The sequence below is a fragment of the Macrotis lagotis genome, chromosome 5 (assembly GCF_037893015.1).
Source record: "Macrotis lagotis isolate mMagLag1 chromosome 5, bilby.v1.9.chrom.fasta, whole genome shotgun sequence".
NCBI classification, from domain to species: domain Eukaryota; kingdom Metazoa; phylum Chordata; class Mammalia; order Peramelemorphia; family Peramelidae; genus Macrotis; species Macrotis lagotis.
This window is the reverse complement of record NC_133662.1, coordinates 98,826,040-98,851,260: the sequence shown is the minus strand read 5'-3', so window position 1 is coordinate 98,851,260 and position 25,221 is coordinate 98,826,040. Positions and strand designations below refer to the sequence as shown.

Genomic DNA, 25,221 nt, shown 5'->3' with positions numbered 1-25,221 from the left:
GAATATTAGTTTGACAGTAGGTTTGGAGTTGAATTCTCCAAGAATATGTGTTTCATCTTCTTCTGCTTAATATTTCTATCAGTGACTTGCAGAACATTGTATTTTGTAAATGTCACAAAGCTAGGAAAAAGACAGTGAATGACTATGTCAGGATCTAAAAGGACCTTGGCAGTCTAGAGAATTGAAATTATGAGATATAATATAGATCAATTTTTCAACCCCCCAAATTAACTTCTAAAACATAAAATGGAGGATACATTAGTTTTCCTGAAAGGAAATGGGAGTTTTAATAATATACTGAAAGTTTGATCAGCAGCGAATTTGCAGTGTTTAACTTGGAGCCAGCTCTACCATTTATTTGTGTGATAATTATTTAACTTCTTAGGTCTCAGTTTCCTTAAATGGATGGATTGGTCTAAATGATCTCTTAAGTTTCTTCCAGCTTTTCATCTTATGATCTAGGGATAAATGATATGGGAGTGTAGGGATAATTGTTTTGAAGTATGTGAATATTTGTCATAAACATTGTATTTATAAAAAATTAAAAGAGCAATTTTTAAAACTTTAAATTTATAGTAAAACACATCATTAATTTATATAATGTATATCTAAATCTTATATTCTTTTTTAATTGAAATTTTATTTAATTTTTCCAATTACATGCAAAGGTAACTTCCAGCATTCATCCATTTGTAAGTTTATGAGTTCCATATTTTTCTACCATCCTTCCTTCCCTCTTCCCTTCCCATGGCAATGAACAATCTGGTAGAAGTTGTACATGTACATATTTAGCACAATTCCATATTAGTCATGTTGTGAAAAAGGAATTAGAAGTAAGGGGGAAATATCATGGAAAAGAATGGAAAAATATTAATTGAAGGTTTAAAAAAGTGAACATATATACTTTGCTTTGCAATCATAAAATATATATATATATATGTATATATAAAGAGAGAGAGAGAGAGAGAGAGAGAGAGAGAGAGAGAGAGCTGTTCTAAGTCTCATATTCTTAATGAACTTAATTTCATTCCTCAAGAAATAAATCAAGGTAGCTTTCTCCTGAATGGTTAACAGTAAGCACATTCTTAAGAAAATCCTCCAAAATACTATGCAGGTGAATTCACTTGATCTTTAATTTGTTTTGCAAATATTCTTGTTGATCATCTTTTAACAGGAGAAGCTTTACCTCACTTGTGATAAACAGCTTCATTTCAAATCATGGCAATAAAAATAGAGTAAAACATCTTCTTTCTAGTCTGCTGGTTCTCAAGAGAATGCCATTTTCTGTTACTTGGTTGGTATTTGTATTATCAATTAATCTTGGCTCCAGTGCACTGCAACCTTCTAAATTGCTTCCACTGATTTGTCTTTGAATCCTTGGAAGGAGTAAAGTATCTGTCATTCTCTTACCCATAGAAATTATTTAAATAAATAAATTATAAGATTAATTTTTTAAATATAAAATAGCATAGACTAAAAAATCAACAGAAATTATGTTCCAAATATGTCTGACTACATACAGTAATTTCATTTTAAGCTGTTTGAACAATCAGGAATATAACTAATAATCATATACAAAGTATAGTTCTTAAATATTTCAGAATGTATATTATTGCTGTTAAAGCAATCAGATAGTATTTCACTAAGTTTTTGTGCAATAGAGCGAACTTGGAGTGTTAGTTAAATAAATTAAAATGTCCATGTCCTTTTTGTCCATGTTGGGAATATTTTCTAAGGGCGTTAGTAATAAGAACAGATTCCTGCAGATACTGTGCTTTATTTGGTATTGGGAACTCTTATTCTTGTCAGTGAGCACCTTTGCAAATTAATATATCTTAGAGAATTCCCTAAAGTTAAGTAACTTGTTTTCAGTCATACCATCAGAATTAGGCAGAAATTCAACCCAGGTCTTCTTGGATATGGAGCCAATTCTCTATCCTCTATGTCCTGCTAATAGCAATAACTCTAGTGTAGAGTTTTAAATAAAGCGGATGCCCATTAACAGTGATGTTCATAAGAAACCGACAGGTTGAATTAGGAAGAAACAGGCAAACAGTGTAAAATGGATATTGAAAAAACAACAGTAGGACAATTGAAACTTGATTCTGTGATATTAGACTGACCAAACTTGTCCCCAAAGAAGAGATAGGAGAATAAACTTTTCTCCCCTCCTTGCAGGCAATAGGAAACTGGCAGAGAAGGCAGGATAGGGAAGGATAGATGAGACTATCAATATGGAACACTATTTATAGTGTTAGATTTACTTGATGTATTGTTTAATTTCACTGAATTATTTTTCCATCTTTATAATTTATTATAAGTGACAGTTCTCAGAGAAGGGCAGAAGAGAAGGTATATTGATCAATGTTGAATTGAATTGATAAAAAAACAAAAAATCAGTTAAAAACAGAATAAAAAGACATATATGCCTTTAAAATTGTTTTCACATTAAAAAATATTGAAATCTTATGGCTAAATATGATGTGTGTTTTTTTTTTTCTAGTATAGTAATTGTCCTGTCCCTGACACATATGTGACCCTGGAAAAATCATTTATCCTCTTAGTGCTTTAGGCAACTCTCTTTAGACTATAAATTGTTGCAAAATATGTTGACCTATATGGCTAGAGGGAGTTTCCTCTTCTGGGAGTTCATCACTTTAAGTAAATTACTGTTCATGTCACTTTTCCTGTCTATTCATTGCATATGGTAGATGTACTTGTCCTCTGTTCTTTGAATTAGTTAATAGATAAATTCACATGTAGAAATGACAAGTTGTTATTTGAGACTAGTTAACAATTACATTGATTATAATAGGACCTATTAAGTTTCAATGTAGAGATTACTTAATTGAAATAGTAGGTTAGACTGAATCTCTTTGAGAGAAAATCCTATATGTACTTTTTGTTATTAATAGTAATTATTTGTATGAGGTAAACCATATCAGAACTGAAGCTCTTAAATTCTAATGGGAATACTTGCAAACAGCTAAGCATGAAAGGGCACCAGCTGCAGAAAAACACCTGCTAAGTTACAGTGGGAATTCTGACATCTGACTGTATAGTTAGAAATAATTTATTAAAATACCAATCCTTAAAGTTTGCCAACAAGCAAGACCTACCCCCCTCCCTCCCACACTCCTCCATTAATCATTATAGCCATTCTATCAGAACAGAAAAGCTTGTGACAAAAGATATTTGAACTATATCAGAACCATAATTTGACAAATTTTGATATTTAGAAACCTGAGTAGTGCAGTTCTTATTTTCACCTATCCATTAATTTTCTTGTATGTATAAAATTAAGATTTATATTTTTACAAGACTAAAATAGGATCTTATATCTGTTTTCCAGGTTTATACTCTTAACAGATATAGATATAGATACACACACACACACACACAAACACACACACACACGCGCGCGCGCGGAAGTGTTTTTATTTGCCTTAAAGAGATTTTTTAACTTTTAAAATAATATAGTTTGTGAAGTAGCATAAAGCCTATGATTTAATAAATTGTTGCTGTGTACCTAAGTGTGAAAGTTAACTCTTAACCTGTATCTTGTCATTTGTTCATTCAATAAACATTTATTAAATGAGTATGTACAAAACATTTTTAGACACTAGGGATAGAAAAACCAAAATGAGAGCAGTACTATCTAAAACTCTGAAGAACTTGATTTCTACTGAGGACCCAACATGTAAGTAAATATAATAAAAGGAAAAAGAAGGTGTAACGGCTACTGAGATGAAGAAAAGCTTCATGGTAGAGATAGTTTCTCAGCTGGACCTTGTGGGACTTGAGAATTCTAAGAAATGGAGAGAGGCAGATAATTCTAGGCTTGGGAGTACAGTTTTTACACTGAGGAAAGAATGGAATGCTGATTTTTAGAAATATTGGGTTTGTCTGGAATGTAGAATATGTGAAGAGGGGTTCTAGAATTTTAGTGAACAGAGACCAACTGTTGATTTGTATATATTCATTTTCTTTTTGATGTGTTGTACCTAATTTATTTTTTTGATCAATATTTTCTTTCCTTTTAAAACCCCATTTAACATTTCATCCTTTGAAGTTTGAGTTTCTTTTGATTATGACTAATCCATTCATTGCCCATTGTCTTTTCCTCCCTTCTCATTATTCTCTCCTATTTCATTAGTTAGCTGAATGTATGTTTATACAAAACTTTGTATTCAGCCTTCCTTTATCTGGCTCATATAAAAGTAAGTTCAGAGCCTACCCTCTCCTCTTCTACTTAGATTGTATCCTGATTAGAAATATGTTCCTGCAAGTTTTTTCCTCATGTCTTCTGTATTGCATCTCTTTTCTTCTTTCCTCCCTTTCCTTTTTTTTCCTATTAAGGAATAATAATAAAATATAATATAAAAATATATATATATATAAATATAAATAAAATATAATAAGACCAGACCATATTTTTATTATTTTCTCCTGTTACAAGGTAAATAATATCTAAAATGGTATGGTCTCTTTTCACTTTGATTTACCCTTTAATATTTCTCTTGAATTCTAAGTTTGTATTTCAGAGTTTCTACTTAACTGAGTCTTATCAGATTTAAGTAGAAGTCTTGCTTCATTAAAGGTCCCTTTTTTCCCCTACTTATAGGAATCTATTCAGTGTTGGTGAGTAAATTATTATTAGTTATAAATTCATATCTTTTTGTCATTTTGATCATCACTTTCCAGGTTCTCTTCTTCTTTATAATGGTGGCTGCTAAATCATATGTGATCATGACTGTGGTTCCTTAGTACTTGAATTCTTTCTGGCTGCTAGCAGTATTTTTTAGTTCGATCAGATTTTGTGTCTGATGTTTTGCGAAGTTTTTCTTCTGGGATTTCTTTCAGGAGCTACCAGGTAGAATGTTTGTCTTTTCAGTTTACCCTCTACATATAAGAATTTTGGTCACTTTTCATTCATGATTTCTTGAAATATGATGTTGATACTCTTTGGGACTTTGTGTGTGTGTGTGTGTGTGTGTGTGTGTGTGTGTCTGTGTGTCTGTGTGTCTGTGTGTCTGTGTGTCTGTGTGTCTGTGTGTCTGTGTGTGGTGGGTGTAAGATTGGATTTCTAGTGGTCCCATGATGTTTAAATTAGCTCTAGGCATGTTTGCCAGGACACTTGCTTTTGCTATGAAAATTTTTTCTTTTTTAAAGGTTTTTTTAACTTTGTTTTAATATTTCTTACTGTTTTTATAAAAAAGTGATTCTCTTAATTGGAGTGGTGTTTTGAAACTCTTTACCAAACCATTAATTTTCCTTTAAGTCATTGTTTCAGAGTTTTTGTTTTTCCAGCTCTTTCCTCTGATACTATCATTTATAATATTTTTCTTTCCTTTTTAAAAAAATCTTTTGCTTGCTTTCTTGTTCCCAAAGTGTTAAGCTTTAGAGCAGTATTGTCTTTGCATCTCCATATACTTGTTTGGATCTCAAAAACACAATCTCAGGCCTATCCTGGAGCTCCAACAGAGTTTCTGTCCTCAACTCTGGTCAGCTAGGTATGAGGGTCTGAAAGTTTAATGTGACAGGATTCTAGGTCCATAACTGGACCACAGTCATATGATGAACCTCAGATTCTGCTGGAATCTTAACAGCATAGTTGCAGCTGATTTCTTAGTGAATTCTTTGTGGTCAGAATTCGTAGTCTTGGGCTAGAAAAATGAAGCACTGTTGTTTTCTTCTTGGATTTTTTAAAACTTTTTTAGAGGTTAAGAATCCTAAATTTCCCAGTGTTACTGAGGAATGTCAAAACTTCATATATTTAAAATATTTTAGTATTCAAAAGGTTGTGTTTTAGTTATCTTGAAAATTCCTATAGCTGGAAGAACTTAATTTTTCAAGGAAGCTAAATGAATTAGATATTTCTTTTTTAAGTTTGTTTTGTTGACTAAATTAAACCCAGGTTCATCTCAGGGATCACGTTTGAGTTTAGCTTTAGCTAACAGCCATATGTGAAAATGTTAATAAAATGTAGTGCATTGTTTCACTATGAAGATATTTAATGATTTCTTTTTCAAATACTTAGTGTTAAACTCTTTTAAAGTATACCCTAGCTTTTGTTTGAGGATGACTACATAGTGAAATGGCAGCATGCTATGGTACATGTATTTCAGAAAAATGTGGGTTCAAATCTTGCCCTAGATACTAACTATATTACTTATGTGATTTAAACTTTTTTTTGTCTTGGTTTCCTCATTTGTGAAATGTGGATAAAAACACTGTAACACTTATCTCACATGTTTTTCAGGAAAGGATCAAATGAGTTAATGTTTATAAAATGACTTACTAGCCTAAACATATTAGAAAAATACCAAACTACTGTTATTTTTGGTTTTACTGAGCACATACAATGTCCTTGCTGCAGTTCTAAACTGTCAGTTCAAAAGTTAATACTAGTTAATCAATTGACAAAATAATTGTATACAATTTATAGCAAGTGGGTTATTTTTAATTATTTTTGTCCTAGCTAGTTAAATATTTTCTTGATATGAGAATTTAACAATTACAACTAAATAATATGGAAAGTTTATTGAGTTCATAACATTGCCTCAGAATTGCTCAACTGTTATGTTATTTTTATAAAATAGAAAGTTTGTCCATACAAAATACAGCAGTGTAAGTAGATTCAGGTTTGATCAATTTCATATCATTCAGTGAACATTGCAATTACATTTTACAGTTCATTCATATAGTTTGTGTCAAAGGACTATACTGACTGTTGGATCTAAAAAAGATAGAAATGAAATCTCTGTCTTTTTATTCCATCTGGAAAGACATCTTTGCATATCAGTATATATTAAATATATTGATTTTAAAGTAATTTTGGAGTGAAAGCAGTAGCTGCTGGGATCAAGACAGGTTTTATGTAGAAAGTGGTGCTTATATTTAGCTTTGATGGCAAACTAGGAATTGAATTTATTTTTTGTCTTTATTATTCTTAATTAGAAAAACATCAGCAAGCATGATAATTTCCAAAAGGTTATATTTGAGGCCTTAAATACCTACTATTACTGCTTTGGAATTTTGATATACACACACACATATATATATATATATATATATATATATATATATATATATATATATATGTATATTACATACTTAGTGAGTTTTAAGCTACCATCTTGCTTGTTTCTGCTTCTCTGAATCTGTGTTTTCTTCTGTTCATTCAAAAAAGAATATACAGTGCCCCCCCTTTTTAGCATCACTATTATTCCTCATTCTTCCTACTTCCTGACATTTTCTCCTCTTTAAAAATCAAAAGGATGAAAAAGAAAAAAATTGTGAAAAGGAAGTATAGCCAAATAAAAGAATCATTCATGGTAACTATATTCAAAAATTTCTGTTTCTGCACTTCTATGTCTATCATCTCTTTGCTAGAAAGACAGAATAGACTTCATCAAAGACTTTTGGAGACAGAGTTGGTCCATCTATGTATGAAGTCTTTCAAAATTGTTTTCTTCCATGTTTGCTTGCTTTTCTTTTAACAGACACCAGTTTTGAGAATTAGCAAGTTGTATCCCATTTTCCCCTTTTTTTCACATTTGTACATTTTTTATTGTCTCTCTCTCTCTCACACACACAAACATGCATGCACATACACATGCACACTCTTAAAATATTTAAAGGGACTAGTCCAACTCAAGTTTTTTCTTATTGAGCTTCCTCATTACTATTTAGAGACAGTGACACTTGTTTCTTCTCTTATTTTATAATTTTGCTAGTATATCCTAAAACTTTCAGTTGCAAAGAAAAAACATCTAAAATGTAAATTGATCCTTTGCTCCTTTAATTGTAAATGCTAGAAACTTGTCTCTTCCTATCCCCTTTACCTCCCCATCCTCCTCCATTAAGATCATGTTTAGCTTTTCAGTTTAGGCTCTTCTTGGTTATAAAATTATCTCATTTGCATTTTGGAATATGTCTTCCAAGAACTCTGGTTTCTTGTGGAAACTGCCAGATCTTTTTTCTTTGTTGTTGTTTTTTAAAAGAAAGTTCTTGATTTGTGTGCTTTCTTTTGGGCTTTCTACAAGGTTATTCATGGATTCTTTGTGTCTTTACTTTGGCCCATGGTTTGGACAGTTTGATTTGAAATCTTTTGAATTTAGTGTCCTTGCTGTTTTTTTCTTTTAACAGAAAAATGCTTATCTCTCAACTTATTTTCATGTCAGTTTAAAAATATCTTATATTTTGCATTCTCTTTTATCCTTCAGTCTTTTGGGTTTTTTTCCAGTATTTTTCTTTTCTCTCTCATGGAGATTTCTAAATGGTCTAACTAAACTATTGTTTTGTGGCAGTATGTTTTTTTAAGGTAAGATTTGCCACTCTCTTATGAATTGTTTACCTTTTAGTTTCCTTCACAGCTTTTATTTTGTTTTTATCTTTTTCTTCCTTCTTTCTAGACATTTGTGATATTCTAGAGTTTTTTTTGTCTTGCTTATAGTGGTTTACTTGGTTACTGTCACCTTTTTGAGGATCAGTATTTATTTTTTTAATCACTTTGCGATACAAGTTAGTGTTTTCTTCAGTTTACTCAACTTTCTAGCTTTAGGTCTTGATTTGGAGGCTGTCTGCTGAGGACCAGGCTCTTTCTCCACTGCTGATCTTTTGAGTGAAGCAGTCTACAGTTGTACTTGGTCTTGGCCTTGCTTTGTGGCACATGGATTTCTAGCTTACATTTTATGTGGTTCTAGAGTAGAAGAAGGGCCTTAAAATAGTTTTATCTTTGATAATGTGATCATCTTTTAGGTTTGGTGCAAACATGCTGGAATAAGCATGGGGGAGATGGGCAGTCTTCATCCTATTCAGGTAGCACTATTGGCAGCAAGTTTCAGTTTAATGTTTTTTACTTTTTCCTTTTTTAAAAAATTCCTATTCCTTTATTTTTTTAATGAAAGACTTTATTTATTTTTTTTTTTTAGTTTTACAAATTTACCCTTATTCTTGCTCCCCCCAACACACACACACACAGAAGGTAGTCTGTTAGTCTTTACATTGTCTCCGTGGTATGTATTGATCTAAGTTGAGTATGATGAGAGAGAAATCCTGTCCCCAAGGAAGAAAAATAAAGTATAAGGGATAGCAAAATTACATAACAAGATAATGTGTTTTTTTTTCTAAATTGAAGATATAGCCTTTGGTCTTTATTCAAACTCCACAATTTTTTTCTTTGGATATAGATGGTATTCTCCATCACAGATAGCCCAAAATTGTCTCTGACTGTTGCACTGATGGAATGAACAAGTCCAGCAAGGATGATGATCACCCCCCACCCCCACCCCCCACCCCCCCACCCCCTGTTGCTGTTAGGATGTGCAGTGTCCCCCTGACTCCGCTTATCTCGCCCAGCATCAGTTCATGCAAATCCTTTCATGCTTCCCTGAATTCCTATCCCCCCAGTTTTTTCCTTTTTTTTTTTTTTGGTTAATATGCTTTTATTTATACATTACTAAAATATTCTTGTGTAAGAGAAAACATAAAACCCACCTCCCCCACAAAAATATAGACCCTCATGAGAAATAAAGTAACAGAAAAAGCAAAAATGTGTTTCAGTTTGTGTTCTGATACCATCAACTCTGTCTCGGGTGGATCACATTCTTTATCATAAGTCTATCACAGAAGTTACTTCCATGTTTTTCTACAGTTGCTGTTGCTGATTGTAAGTCTCTATCCATTCCTCCCTACTACCTCTATTATATTTTCCCACTCTTTTCATTCTTTCCCCTCTTTTAAAATATGCTGTAGGGGTAGCTGAGTGGTACAGCAGACAGAGCACTGGCCCTGGGGCCAAGAGGCCCCAAGCCCACATACCACCCCAGAGACCCAGCAACCACCTGGCCCCATGGTCTTGGACAGGCCACCCAATCCCAGCACCTTGCAAAAACTAAAAAAGAAAATAGGTTATATCTGACCATTCTCTCCTATGTTCTGCCCTCTCCTCTATTACCCACCCCCCCCTTCCCCTTATCCACACCCTTCTCTCCTTTATACTCTAGATGTCTATACCTGATAGAGTGTGTATGCTGTTTCCTTTCTGAGCCATTTCTGGTGAGACTGAAGGTTCCCTCATTCCCCCTCACCTTTTCCCCCCTTCCATATTATTGCAGAAGTTCATTGCAAAAAAAAATCTTTTATATGAAATATCCTAGCCTATTCTACCTCTCCTTTCTCTTACTCCCAGTACATTTCCCTTTTACCCATTGACTCAGTTTTTACAATATATCTTCAAGTTCAGCTTTCTCCTGTGCTTCATCTATAAAAGTTCCTTCTACCTGCTCTATTAAATGAGAAGGTTCATATGAGTATTATCATTATCATTTTTCTGTGCAGTAATACATACAGTTCATCATCATTAAGTCCCTCATAATTTACCGTTCTCCTCCACTCTCTATGCTTCATCCAAGTCCTGTACTTGAAGGTCAGACTTTTTGTTCAGCTTTGGTTGTTTCAACAGGAACATTCCCGTTTCATTGAAAGTCCATCTTTCCCCTGGAAGAAGATGTTCAGTTTTTCTGAGTAGTTGATTCTTGGTTGCATTCCAAGTTCTTTGCTATTCTAAGCCCTGTGAGCCCGTAATGTAGTTGTTGCTAAGTTTTATGTGATCCTGACTGCAGCTCCATGATATTTGAATTGTATTCTGGCTGCTTGTAATATTTTCTCTTTGACTTGGGAGTTCTGGAACTTGGCTATAATATTTCTGGGTGTTTTTTTTTTTATCTCTTTCCATGGGAGATTGGTAGATTCTCTCAATTTCTATTTTGCCCTCTGCTTCTAGGATATTAGGGTAATTTTCCTGTAGGAATTCTTTAAAAATGAGGTCAAGGCTCTTTTTCTGATCATGACTTTTAGGTATTTCAGTCATTTTTAAATTATCTGTCCTGAATATGTTTTCCAGATCAGTTGTTTTTTCAGTGAGATATTTCACATTTTCTTCTAATTTTTCATTCTTTTGGTGTTGAAGTATTGTGTCTTGATTTCTCATAAAGTCATCACCTTCCATTAGCTCCATTTTACATCTGAAGGATTTGTTTTCCTCAGAGAGCTTTTTTATCCCCTTTTCCATCTGGACAGTTCTGCTTTTTAAAGCATTCTTCTCAATGACTTTTTGAACTGTTTTATCCATTTGACCTAAGCTGGTTTTTAACATGTTATTTTCTTCAGCATTGTTTTGGATCTCCTTGACTAAGCTGCTGACTTCATTTTCATGTTTTTCCTGCATCTCTCTCATTTTTTTGCCCCAATTTTTCTTCTACTTCCCTCACTTGATTTTCAAAATCTATTTTGAGCTCTGTCTTGGCCTGAGCCCATCTTCCATTTTTCTTAAGAGTCTTTAGATACGTAAGCTTGTACTTCCTCATCTTCAGATTAAGTATTTTGATTACCCTTGGGATCATAGACAAAGTATTTTTCTATGGTCAGGTTCCTTTTTTCCCCCTGCTTACTCATTTCTCCAGCCTGTGCCTGGTTTTTGGGGTGCTTCTTGAGCTTTTGAGTTTTATTGGGACACCCCCACAAGGACCTCAATGTGTGAGGCTCTGACTGCTCTCTTGTTCTGTGAATGACCACAAGCACACTCCTCTGCCATGGGTCTGAGGGGGAGAGGTCCCTGTTCTATGGGACTGCGATCAGGATCTGAATGTGGTCAGTCCTGTTCCAGGGACAGAGGACAGACCTTGAAGTCTCACTTTACTCCCTTACCTTTGGTGGCCTGAGTACTGAAGGCTCAACTGCCTAGAGGCTCCTGCTTGCCGGCTCCAGGGGCCTGCTTCTGTTTCCTGGACCTGGGCTGCCAGCTGTGCTGAATGCTGTAACCATGCTCAGGGCCTGGGCATCTACTTGTTCTGGCAGAGGTCTCCCTGCTTATCTTGCAAGTTGTGCTTGGTTCTCCCTGAAATGTAGGTTAGGAAACCACTTCTGCTGCTAGGAGCCATTGCTCCCAGCTGCTCTGGGGCTGTTCCCAGGAGGCTGAAGTTTCTTCACTCTGGCGGGGCCGCCCCTCTAACCCCTGTGGAACACAGTTTTTCCACTATTTTCCAGGTTCCCTTGGCCTGGAGAATTGCCTCATAGGATCTTTCTATGGGTTTTGTCTCTTGAAAATTTAGAGTCATAATTTTAAGAACTTTGAAATATTTTGGAGACAGCACTTAGGAGAGACTCTTCTCCTGCCGCCATCTTGGCTCCACCTCCAATGTTTTATGTTATTAAAGTATCCATATTTTCATGGTATGAATTGAACTGCTGATAGATCTTTTGATCTGTAGTTCTATAGATCCTTTGAGTACGTTGCAGTCTTTTGGCTAATATTTTAAGAAATAATATTGTTTGTAGTATTCTTTATACACATTATCCTTTCTTGTTTTGGGCATCAAACCCTAAGGAGTCTGATTAAGGTGTTTCTATCTTGGTTTCCACAAATAATTTATATAACTTAGGAATTAATTTGAATTGTCAGTAGAATTTGCTTTTAAGTCAGTGGGGATCTGGTCTTTTTTAGTCTTAAGGTTTAATGCTATTATAGCTGTTTATGAGATTTTTTTAAAAAAAATTTTGTTTCTGTTAAAGTTATAATTTTTAAGTATTAAGTATTTATTAAATTGAAAGTTTCGTTGGCATGTAATTGAGTGTATTATTTTCCAACAAATTTCTATTATTTCCTCTTCATTTACTGTGAATTTTTGTTTACTGTGAATTATTTTTTAAGTTTTGTTTAATAAAAATCAAATTATCTATTAATGATTTTTATACTAAATTGGATTTTTAACAATTTAATTTTTTCTTAATTAACATTTTTCATTTGTAATTTTGTGTTTTGAATTTTTCTAATTCATTACTATTGCTAACATGATTGGGTTGATTCCATCACTGTTTTTGTGATTCCATCACTAGAGGTTTTGGACTATAACGTACATAATTGCTTAGTGTGCTAATTGCTATTATACTGTACATAAATTAGGAGATCCTTCTTTATAGATAGGCCTCAGAATCTGGAAAGTATCTATCATCTCTGATAGATACTATAAGAAGTGTTGTAAGGCACCTACTTAAACTCCAAACCTAAATCAAGAATCTTTTTAAGACTATAAATTTTAAAAAGTTGTTCATCTGCCTGGGGAGAGGTGTCGGAAGGGAGAACAAAAGAAGCAGCTTAATTTTACTATTATGTAGTCTGCACAATTTTATCTGCTCCACATTTGAAAAAGATATAGTTAAACTGGAAATGATCTGGAGAATGGAAATTAAAATGATGGAATAACTTCTTCCTTTCAAAACAGATAACTAGAAGGTTAAAACATAGAAAGATTTATTGATAATGTTTAGATTCCAGAAGAATTGTCTTGGAGTTTTTCATATGCTCAGAGTACCTTGAAATGGTTTCACTTCTTTTTTACTTTACATGTAGGAGAAAAGGACATAGGTAGATAAATACAAGGCCACTTGAATGTTATAAAGAAAAACTAAGACCAACTTTTTAATTAGCCTTTCATGTAAGTCGAATAAAATGCTAATGATTATGATGGGAAATGAGTTGGCAGCTGAGAAGAGCTAACCAGAGTGACCTTTAACATCCATGTGATCTAAAGTCTTTGAGATACTTGACAGCAATAGAATTCATATGAACTAGAAAGCATTCACATTGAGATGGCCATTGGTTACATATGATAATTACAGTTATGGATTAATGAGAAAAAAATAGCAATTTAAGGTGTGAAGGTGATTTTTTTTATCATCTTTAAACTCATTGCTTTCTTAATGTTACATAAATTCAGATGTTTTCAGTCATAATTTTTAAAAAGCCAGATAAAACTAAAGAAAAGAAAAATGTCCTCATCTGCATAAAGGTGTATGCTTCAGTGCAGAGTATTGACCCTTATTAACTGTGTTGACTTTGATTGTCACTTTTCCACTCTGGACTTTAATTTCTTAATCCATAATTGGCAATAAAATACAAGATAGTTCACTGTTTTGTAGTAAATGAAGATATTTCAAATTATTAGAAGCTGTTTATAATTTATAATACAAATGAAAGGCAGCATAATATAATGAAAAGAATGTTGGATTTGGAATCAAGGAACCTGGGTTCAAAATCACCTCTCAAATTCTAATGGTGTACTAATTGAAAGTTATTTAACCAATAGGGAGATTGGGTTCATATAAGGGTCCTTAAATATCTGGCTATAGGATTAATAATGCCATGGGGAGTGTTGAAGTTAGTTTGAGAAGCAGAATGACATGAACAAAGTGGTGAAATAGGAAGATAAATCTAGCAGCATATTCCTGAACCAGTCTTTATGCCATCCTTTTCTGTCCTTGTCTCTTTTCTACATAATTAGTAAGTGATTTTATGGAAGTTAAACTTTTTGATGAAAATAATATCCAGTGTTACCTCTTAGAAAACCCTTTAAAAGATTTTTTAAAAATACTTTTTTAAGAGAATTTTTTTTGTTTATTTCTTAAATTTCTCATTGCTTCAGTATACCATTATTGTGCCTAGAATTTATGTTTCATAGTTGCAAACTATTTTCCTGGCATCTCAAAGTATACTACCTCAGTTAAAATTTAATGGGATGCTAATAGGCTGAGTAAGAAGTAATGTTATTTTGATAAAAAAAAAAAAGAATGAAATGTGTATGTATAATTCTTTATTTCTGATCTGGAAATCATTATGTTGATTTGTGGGGTGGGGGGGTATATCTTTATTCAGATTGGCCAGTTGGCTTTTAAGGGAGTGAAAAGACTCAACCGAATCCAGTCAATAGTATTTGAAACAGCCTACAACACAAATGAAAACATGCTGATTTGTGCACCCACCGGAGCTGGGAAAACCAACATTGCCATGCTTACAGTCTTACATGAAATTCGACAACATGTTCAGCAAGGTGTTATCAGAAAGGATGAATTTAAGGTAGGAAATTAATGAACCTAAGAACAACATTTGAAATTATAAGATTAAACCCATCAAACAGTTACACATATTTTATGAAATCCAAAAGTTTTCAAGGATATTGTACTTGCTGAAGTTACAGAAACAATACTGCTTGATTTACTTCATTGAGATTAAACTGGTCCCTATTTGTGATCTGAAAAATCTTATTACCCATGTAAAAAGCTATTACATTTAGCTTTGAAGCATAACCAATTTTCAAAGTGATGAGACTGTATAAACAAAATCCATTGTCTTCTAAACAGCCGCACACTTATCCAGCAAAGATAACTACTTTTCATATATCACTATTAAGATTTTTCACTTGAAGTGCCTAGAATCATATTTCACAATAAATTGTGATTTGTATTGGTTGCTGTGAAACAAATGATGTTGTGGCTTTAGCTCATTTATCAAGCTGGTGTCCTTTTCATACAGATAGTGTATGTTGCTCCAATGAAGGCTTTAGCAGCTGAAATGACAAATTACTTTAGCAAGCGTCTGGAACCATTGGGCATCACAGTGAAAGAATTGACTGGTGACATGCAGTTGTCCAAAGGTGAAATCTTGAGAACACAGGTATGTTAAGGTATTATGAATTGTTTTAAAGAGTATATTACTTTTTCCTTGTATAAATGTGATGAAAAGAAAGGCCAGTATTGGTGCCTATGAAATATATCAGATAAATCCTAAATATATTGGTGCTTTTAAAAGTTCTTAATTCTTGTAACTCCCATTATCTATATGATGCAACCCTTTTTTACTGTTTGTTTTATTCTTGCAGATTGTTGCTTATATTTTTGTTATTGTTTGAGCATATTCCCAAATTCCAAATGTACATGTCCAAGACACATTGTAATCTATAGTGCCCAGTTGTGCTTTCCTCATTGTTTACTTTTTCATATTTTTATTTGAAACATTTAGAGAACCAGTTGTTGATATGAGAACAGTATGAATCATTATCAAAAGAAGGAAATATATAGTGCTTTGAAAGGATCTTATTTTTATCTTAAGTTTCCTATAAGTTTAGTAGAAGCATATTCATCTAAAAAGTGAAAAAATTTCAATGATTCATGCTTTCATTCATTCAAAAGAAATATATCTGAATTATAAGGAGTAAAAGATAAAACTTCTCTTAAAAGAGTTTATACTCTTTAACTCTAGAAATACCGATAGCAACCAGGGGATAAATATGAGCCAATTTATAGGAGATTGAATGTCACAATCCAAGTATAAGTACTGAGGAAACATCAAAGAAGGAGTGCTCCTGTGGAGATTATGGTGAGATATTAATTAGATGATGACATATAATCAGAGAGTTTTCAGTTGCAGAGTAGTTATTAAGATTTCAATGGCACTGTAGTAAGAGACCTCCAGTGGAATACCATTAAGAATCTGTGATTGCTCCTGTCCTGTCTAATCTATTCACCAATGAGCTTGATAGAGATATTGTTGGTATACTCCTCAGATTTTCTGATGACATAAAAGGGAAAAGGATGCCTCATATCTTGGGTGGTATAATGTAAGAGAATCTGGACAGGGTTGAGGAGTAGGGTAACTATGACTGAGGACCAAATTCTTCCTGGAGGCTGTTTTTGTAGGCTACATTTTAAAATAAAGTTGTATTTCAATAAGTAAAAGGCAGCGTTTGGATCTCAGGTCAGTTTGCTAACTCTTGAAACTAAAACATTGGCCTTATCATAATAAGATGAAGGCACAACTAGACAATCAACTTTACAAGTATAAAATAGATAGTATAGTCAGACTGTGGTCTGTAGGCTTCTGGGAATCTCCAAAAGGGTAGGGTCTCCATGAGATGAAAACTAATAGTATTATTAAGATGTTATTTGCCTATTAATATACTCTTCCCTTTACCAACTTTGTCTTAGTGTGAAACTAGACTTTTTTCATATACTTCAACTAAAACAACATTCTAAAACAGATTGAATTGAATTGAGGAGTGAAGATTCAAGTTGTAGCATTTTTTCCCTTTGTTCTACTACTGCACCACAGAAAGTATGCTAGACTGAATTCTGATTAGGAAAGCCAAAAAATGTTCCAGTGAGTCATTTATCTCATGGGGGAAAAAAAACTTACCTGGAAAATAGATAAAGGAGAAATTATTTAAGAATCATGGGACTATCTGAAAGCCACCAAAATGATATTTTATATTTCAAGAAATAAAAAAGAAGCTGTCCAGTATGAGAGAGCAAAATGGAAATTAAGACTCCACCAGATACTTCTTTTTTTTTTAATTTATTTTTAATTCTCATTTTGTACAAATGTTTTTCTTTACATTAATAAAATATACTTGTTTACAAGTAAACAAAATACCCCTCCCCTCATGAATATAGATAAACTTGATTGGGCAAAAAAGTAAAGGGAGGAGAAAAAAAATTAAAATTAAAAAAATAATAGTAATAATTGTAGCTATGGCCAGGTGGTGCAATGGACGAAGCACCAGCCCTGGAGCCACAAGCACCTGAGTCCATATCCAGCCTCGTAAACCCAATAATCACCCAGCCATGTGACATGCAAGCCACCCAATCCCCACTGCACTGCAAAAACCAAAAAGAAGAAAAAAAAAAGACCCAAAATAAAATAAAATAGTAATAATAGTAGGTGTGGCTGGGTGGCAGACAGAGCATTGGCCCTTGATCCAGGAGCACCTGGGTCCGAATCCGGCCCCAGACAGCCAATGATCACCCTGCTATGTGGCCCCAGGCAGGCCACCCAGCCCCACTTGCCCTGCACCCTCCCCCAAATAATAATGACAAAAAATGTGTTTCAGTCTTTGTTCCAACACCATCAACTCTGTCGTGAGTGGATCACATTCTTTATGATAAGTCCATCACAAAAGTTACTTCCATATTTTTCCAACATTGCCATTGTTGATCGTAACTCCCTCCTTTCTTATTTCTCCACTACCATGTACTCTATTTTCTCTCTCCTTTCACTCTGACTCTGCTGTAGGGTTGCTGAGTGGCGCAGCAGACAGACCCCTGGTCCTGGGCCAAGAAGCCCTGAGCCCCCATACCACCCCTTAGGCCCAGAATCCACCTGGCCCTATGGTCCTGGGCAGGCCATCCAATCCCAGCCCCTTGCAAGAAGTAAAAAAAGAAAATGTGTTATATCTGAACACTGTCCCCCCATGGTCCATCCTCTCCTCCTTTATTCACATCCCCACCCCTTCCCCCGTTCCCCCCTCCTTCTTACTCCAGATGTCTATACCCCATTGAGTATATTTGCTGTTTCCTCTCCTAGCCATCTCTGATGAGAGCAAAGGTTCCCTCATTCCCCCTTGCCTCCCCCCTTCCATATCATTGCAATAGCTCATTGTAATAAAAAAAAAATCTTATTATGTGAAATAGCTTGGACTATTTCCCCTCTCCTTTTTCTTTCTTCCATTCCATTTCCCTTTTTTTCTTATTGACTCCATTTTTACACCATATTTTATCTTCGAATTCAGCTTTCTCCTGTGCTTCAACTATAAAAGCTCCCTGTACCTGCTCTATTAACTGAGATGGTTCATATGAATATTATCAGTATCATTTTTCTATACATGCAGTTCATCCTCATTAAGTCCCTCATATTTCCCCCCTCTCCTCCAATCTCCATGCTTCACCTGAGTCCTGCATCTGAAGATCAAACCTTCTGTTCAGCTCTGGCCATTCCAACAGGAACCTTTGAAATTCCCCTGGTTCATTGAAAGTCCATCTTTTTCCCTGGAAGAGGCCATTCAGCCTTGCTGGGTAGTTCATTCTTGGCTGCATTCTAAGCTCTTTTGCCTTCCAGTATATTGTATTCCAAGCCCTACGAGCTTCCAGTGTAGCTGCTGCTAAGTCCTGTGTGATCCTGACTGCAGCTCCACGATATTTGAACTGTGTCCTTCTGGCTGCTTGTAATATTTTCTCTTTGACTTGGGAGTTCTGGAACTTGGCTATAATATTCCTGGGGGTTGCTTTTTTGGGATCTCTTTCTCGGGGGGGATCGGTGGATTCTCTCCATTTCTATTTTGCCCTCTGCTTCTAGAATATCAGGGCAATTTTCCTGTAGTAATTCTTTGAAAATGATGTCAAGGCTCTTTTCCTGATCATGACTTTCAGGTATTCCAATAATTTTCAAATTATCTTTCCTAAGTCTGTTTTCCATATCAGTTGTTTTTTCAATGAGATAATTCACATTTTCTAATAATTTTTCATTTTTTTGGTTTTGAAGTATTGATTCCTGATTTCTGGTAAATTCATCAATCTCCCTGAATTCTATTCTTTGTCTGAAGGATTTATTCTCCTCAGAGAGTTTTTTTATCTCTTTTTCCATCTGGCCAATTTTGCTTTTTAAAGCATTCTTCTCCTCAGTAACTTTTTGAACTGTTTTATCCATTTGTTTTTTAGCATGCTATTTTCTTCAGCATTTTTTTGGATTTCCTTGTCTAAGCTGCTGACTTCATTTTCATGTTTTTCCTGCATCTCTCTCCTTTCTTTTCCCAGTTTTTCTTCTAACTCCCTCATTTGATTTTCAAAGTCTTTTTTGAGCTCTATCATAGCCTGAGCTCAATTTCTGTTTTTCTTGGAGTCTTTAGATGTCAGGAGCTTGTGCTTCCTCATCTTCAGACTGAGTATTTTGATCCTTCTTGGGTTCATTTGCAAAATATTTCTCAATGGTCTTCCTCTTGTTTCTTTGTTCATTTTCCCAGCCTAAGCCTGTTTTTTGGGGGTGCTTCCTGAGCTTTTGGGACACTCCCACAAGGGTCTCAGTGTGTGAGGTTCTGTCCTCCCTCCTGGTCTGTGAATGACCATAAGCACCCCCCTCTGCCACAGGCTGAGGTGGGGGGAGCCCTGCTGTTCTATGGGGGGGCCTAGACTGTGATCAGGATCTGAATGTGGTCAGAGCCCCAGAGTCCTGTTCCAGGGGCAGAGGACAGAGCTTGCAGTTTCTCTTCACTCCCCTCCCTCAGCTCAATGGGCTCATGCCCTGCGGGCTCCTGCTTACTGGCTCCACCTGCTTCTGTTTCCTGGATTTGGGCTGTGGAAAGACCAAGCTCCTGGCTGTGTGCCCTGAGGGCTGGGCTCCAGGTGCTCGCTCTGGCAGAGGTTCCCTGCTGTTCCACCACTTTGTGCCCGGTGCTCCCCGGGGTGTAACTCAGGAGACTCCCCTGCTGCTGTGAGCCTCGGCTCCCAGCACCCTGGGGCTGCCTCTGGGAGGCTGAAGTTCTTTGGCTCTGGCGGGCCACCCCTCTGGCAGGCCACCCCTCCGGCCCCGGGGAGCAGAGCCTTTCTGCTCTTTTCCCGGTTACCTTGAGTAGGAGAACTGCCTCACTGGGTCCCTTTGTGGGTTCTGTCTCTTGAAAGTTTAGTTAGAGTCCTTAGTTTATGAGTTTTTATCAGAGAGCTCCTAAGACTGGATCCCTTCATGTCGCCATCTTGGCTCCGCCCCCGGACCCACCAGACACTTCTGAAAGGAGGAGGTGTAAATAAATCCTGAGACCAAAAAATTAAAAAAACTACTTGGTCTAGAAGAAAGCAGTCAGAATAGTGAAATTAGTTGAAAAAACTGTTAAAATGGAGAAGATATGACTCTTGTATTAAATAGACTTATGTGGAGGAAGGATTAGAATCGTTTCGTTTTGCCCCAGAGGGCAGGAGCAGTTGGTAGAAGCTAAAAGGGAAATTTAAGCTTACCAAAAGAGAGGAGTTCAGAAGTGGAATGGTTTGCCTAAAGTAGTAGTAGTAGTAGTAGTAGTAGTAGTAGTAGTAGTAGTAGTAGTAGTAGTAGTAGTAGTAGTAGTAGTTAGTAGAATCTTTGGATGTATAGTAGCAGAATTTGAATGAATATTCCTTTGGAGTGTGATAATATATTTTCCTTCTCATATAGGTTGGACAAAATAGCTACTGAGGTACCTTCCAAATCTCAAATTCTGTGAAATCTATCTGGTTTATTTTATGAAATGAGAAAGATCAGCTAATTTTAATTCTTTTGGCTTGTAAATGTTTTGTACTTCCCATAATTACTCCAAAATTATTTTTCCTGAATATTATACTTTTCCACTTATTTTAAACTTTAAAAGTTTATCCAAATTAGTAATATTTGATTATTTGTACTTCCTGAATTTGCATTTTTATGTTTGGCAGATTCAAATGCAAACTTAAAGATTTAATGTATAAATCATGTAAGGCAAATTAATTGTGCATTGACTGAACCATTTATCTGAATCATAGTTAAATATATTAGAAAGAAATATTTATTAATTATTATACTAAGGTGGTTTGAATTAGCCAAAGGGTGTCACCTGCTGGTGAATCAAAGAAGCAATTGGAAGGACAGAATTTCTACCATCCAGTTCCATCCCATTTGCTTATTTGAAAAATTATAGATTGAAAGTATTTGTTAATTTATAGTCTATGTATGTCTGATAAGACACTTTTTCATCCGTTGAGATTTCTTGAACATGACACTCCCTCTTTGAATGAAGGTTTTTTCACTGATCCTTATGGATATAATCTTATCTGTACCTCTTGACTTTCTTAAAGTCCCATATAAAAGTGCATCATCTACAGGAATCCTTTTCCATTTTCTCATGATTCCAGTGCCTTCCCTCTGTTGAGGGAATATGGCTTGTTTGTACATAGTTGTTTTTTGTTTTGTTTTTGCATTTTGTGTCTTTTTCCTTCTTCCTAACACTGCCCTCCCTTCCAACACCATGAACTCCTTATAGATGGGGCTGTTTTTTGCCTTTCTCTGTCTCCCTTTTGCTTAGCACAGTATCTGGCATATATTGGACACTAAATAAATATTTTTTTTGACTGAAACTTGGACAAAAAAAATTATCACCTTTGGATTTTTAAAATCTTCTGAAATCTAGTATTAGAAGTACCCAGGAAGAAAGACTCATAATAGTGTCAAATGTTTCAGAGAAATCAAAAAAGGGTAAGAACTGAGAAGAGACAGAAATTAAGAGATCATTGGTAAGTTTGAAAAAAGTGGTTTCAGTTGAATGAGGAATCAAAGATACCAAAGCTTTGAGAACATGAAAAACTAGAAGCATAGTGGTACCCTTGACAGAAATGGGAAAATTTAGATTTGGAGGACAAGAAGACTCTTACTCATTTTATAATCAACCAATCAACCAACCAATATATATGGAACTGCCACAAGGTAATGGGGTGGGGGTGGGGAGGACGGTACTGGATATAGGTATGCAGTGGATTGTCAGGGTGACAAGTAAAGGGGATCTTACCCAATCAGATCTACACATTTTTATGCAGGGGTTTGGATTATCTTTAAGTGGTATGATACTGGAGTCAGGAATTTGGAGTCAGGAAGTCCCAAGTTCAAATCCTCAGGTAGATACAAGTTATGTGACCCTGGACTGGTTACTTAACTCTGTGTTTCAGTTTCATCATTTGTAAAATGGAGATAATAACAGCACATCCCTTGGAAGGTTGTTGGGAGGATCAAATATGTTAACATATAAAGCATTTTGGAAACTTTAAAGTGCTTCTTAAATGCTCATTATTATTCTTTTGCTTATAATTGCTCTTAGGAGATAGAAGTAAAGGAATAAAAAGGGAGAGTTCATAATCTAAGAAAAATGCCTGGCACAAACTATCCAGAGAGATGGTGGGCACTTAAAAAAGAACTGGTGATCTAAAAGAACCAGTCCAGATTTTCTAAAAACAAGTTATGCAAGTTTTTTCTCACTGGTTTACTTTGGCCATAAAAGGCCAAAAGTCTGGAGGAGTGGAAATGTTAAATTAATGACTTGGAGGTGGGTAAATTGTATTGGAACTAAAACCTGAGGTGGCTTCCATTTAGAGGTTGAGTGTTTGGCATAGTATCTACCATGTATGTATGTATGTATGTAGTAAGGACTTAATAAATGCTTGTTTCAGCTTTCTCTTGATTGATTTTGCACCCCCTGAATTTGTCTCCAAGTCCTTTAGTGATGTAGGCTCCCACTTCAGAGACTTAATGGTCTATTTTTCTATTGCTTTAATCAGGTCATATTGCCAGTGAGTCAAACCACTGTCATCATCGTGACCACTACTCCTCATCCCTGATAGTTATAGTCCAGGAACCCAAGAGTCTTGGGTATTGTTCCCTAGACTACCATCCTTGCTAACAAACTGACTCACACTGCCATTATTGAGGAAAGATAGCTCTATGGAGAAGGGGACCACCTTCCTTACTACTTCAAAAGTCAACCACATCAGTTATCTAGGTAAGCCCAAGGGCTGTAAGAATAATGACAATGACCCTTAAACATTGTTTCCCCCCTCAGCCCCAGTGTGCATTGTTTCTGGAATTCATTTCTGTGGAGATACCAGTGGGTACTGCTTCTGTAGATGCTGCAGCCAGCCCATCTTTTTATCAAGTAAAACTAATAAAGACCTAGAAAAAAAAAGTTCATAGTCTTTGGCACTATCTGATGGTTCTATATTAGACACAGATATGGTTTCAGTAGCAGAAATGCCATGGGAACTTTCCATCAGACCTACAGTGGAAAGATCTATTAGTATGTGAACCTGAGAGCCAAGGTCTTTACTACTTTACTATTGGTATTCTGAATTCAGCACAGTATTATTATTGTTGTTGTTGTTGTTGTTATCATTATTCAATGAAGTCTTGCACAGAGTAAACATTTAATAATTGCCTATTATGCATTAATTTGTTCTCTACTTCTCAAATAACTAGTGAGAAAAGACTGTCAGAACTTGTTTTGGGGAAAACTGGTTCTTTTAGAACACCAGTTCTTTTTAAAATGCCTACCATCTCTCTGGATATTTTGTGCCAGTTACTGTCCTAAGTGATTTACTAATATTGTCTTATATTTAGTAGAGTTCTAGACATTTTAGATACAAAGCTTTTGAATTGAAGTAAATCAGTAGTAACCAACCTTTATATGAAACTATAAGAATTAAGATTCACTTCTATCTTTTTTCACTAAAAACTTCAAAGTACGTTGACTTAGTAAGGTTAAGTAATTATCTAAAGAATGCATGGCTAAATTCAGAGCTGGACAATAAACTGTATTTTTTAAATAACTTCTTATCCTCTTTGTATTATGCCACACTACAAACTTTATAGAATATACACTCATTCTAGAAAATATAGGTATTTTTTTGTTGTTGCTGTTCAGTTGTTTCTTTCACTTGTGTCCAAATTTTTATTATCCCATTTGGAGTTTTCTTGGCAAAGATACTGGAGTGGTTTGCCATTTCCTTCTCTAGCTCATTTTACACATAAGGAAACTGAAGCAAATATGGTTAAATGATTTGTCCAGGATCACACAGCTTAGTTATTGTTTGAGACCAGATTTGAATTCAGCTGTCTTCCTAGCTCCAGTGCTGGCAGTCTATCCACTGTGACATCTAGCTGCTCATGTATGCATTACATATTAGCTTTCTCCTATAAAAATCATGTTATCATGGATAAGTAATTTTTAAAAAAGTGGAACATATATCTTCCCGTTCTGTTTAGGAATCTGAACTTGGAAAAAATTGAATTCCTGAATTAAGTACAAGATAGTTCATTGCTAGGGCAGCTAGGTGGTGCAGTGGATAGAGCAGGAGAACTTGAGTTCAAATGTGATCTCAGACACTTAATAATTACTTAGCTGTGTGACCTTGGGCAAGTCACTTAACCCCATTGCCTTGCAAAAAATCTTTAAAAAAAAGAAACAAAAGATATTTCATTGCTTTTTATCAGTGTGTTAATAGTAGTTATGTTTTTAAGAAAATCCTAAGTTTATATTATTTATTCATCAATTTTATGTTCAGTATTTCTGGAGTAAGAAATTGAACAAATTGCCATTATTTTAATCTAGTTGCTTGCTAAAATTATTAGAAGGAATTTCTTAGTGTGAACTATATTCATGCTTTTATGTTGTAAACATGTACAAAGTGGAAATTTTACTTTAGATATAATTAAAGGCAATCATAATAAAATTTACCCTACTTTGTTCAATTCATTTATTTTGTTCAGTGACTACTGAACAACAGAATATTATGACATGTGCTGGGAATATTTTAATACTTTTCAACACATCTTACAATATTTTCTAGCCAGACTATCTTTTTCTTGTTTTTCATATGTGGTAATTTCCTTCTCACATCCATGGCTCCCCATTTCTAGAATATTCTTTCTTTCCCCCTTTTCCTCAGAATTTTTCTCTTTCTTTTAAGACTTAGCTCCAATATTATCTTCTACATGAAGCCATCTTTGAGCATCACGTCATCTAGTTCCTTCCAGTTCTCTAAATTATGGTGTAATTGCTTATATATGAA

The 25,221-nt window shown here is 34.9% G+C and overlaps 1 protein-coding gene across 6 annotated transcripts in view; it reads left to right on the top strand.

The window, feature by feature from the left end:
• ASCC3 (activating signal cointegrator 1 complex subunit 3) overlaps window positions 1–25,221 on the top strand; it is a 379,520-nt gene that overhangs the window by 64,520 nt on the left and 289,779 nt on the right. For 5 of the 6 annotated variants that reach the window (XM_074187239.1, XM_074187240.1, XM_074187241.1 and 2 more), the window contains exons 9-10: window positions 14,717–14,917; window positions 15,374–15,514. The exons of the other annotated variant lie outside the window; for it this stretch is intronic. In XM_074187239.1, coding sequence (XP_074043340.1) covers window positions 14,717–14,917; window positions 15,374–15,514 — 342 coding nt within the window. The remainder of the gene's footprint in view (window positions 1–14,716; window positions 14,918–15,373; window positions 15,515–25,221) is intronic. 6 annotated transcript variants of the gene reach the window in all.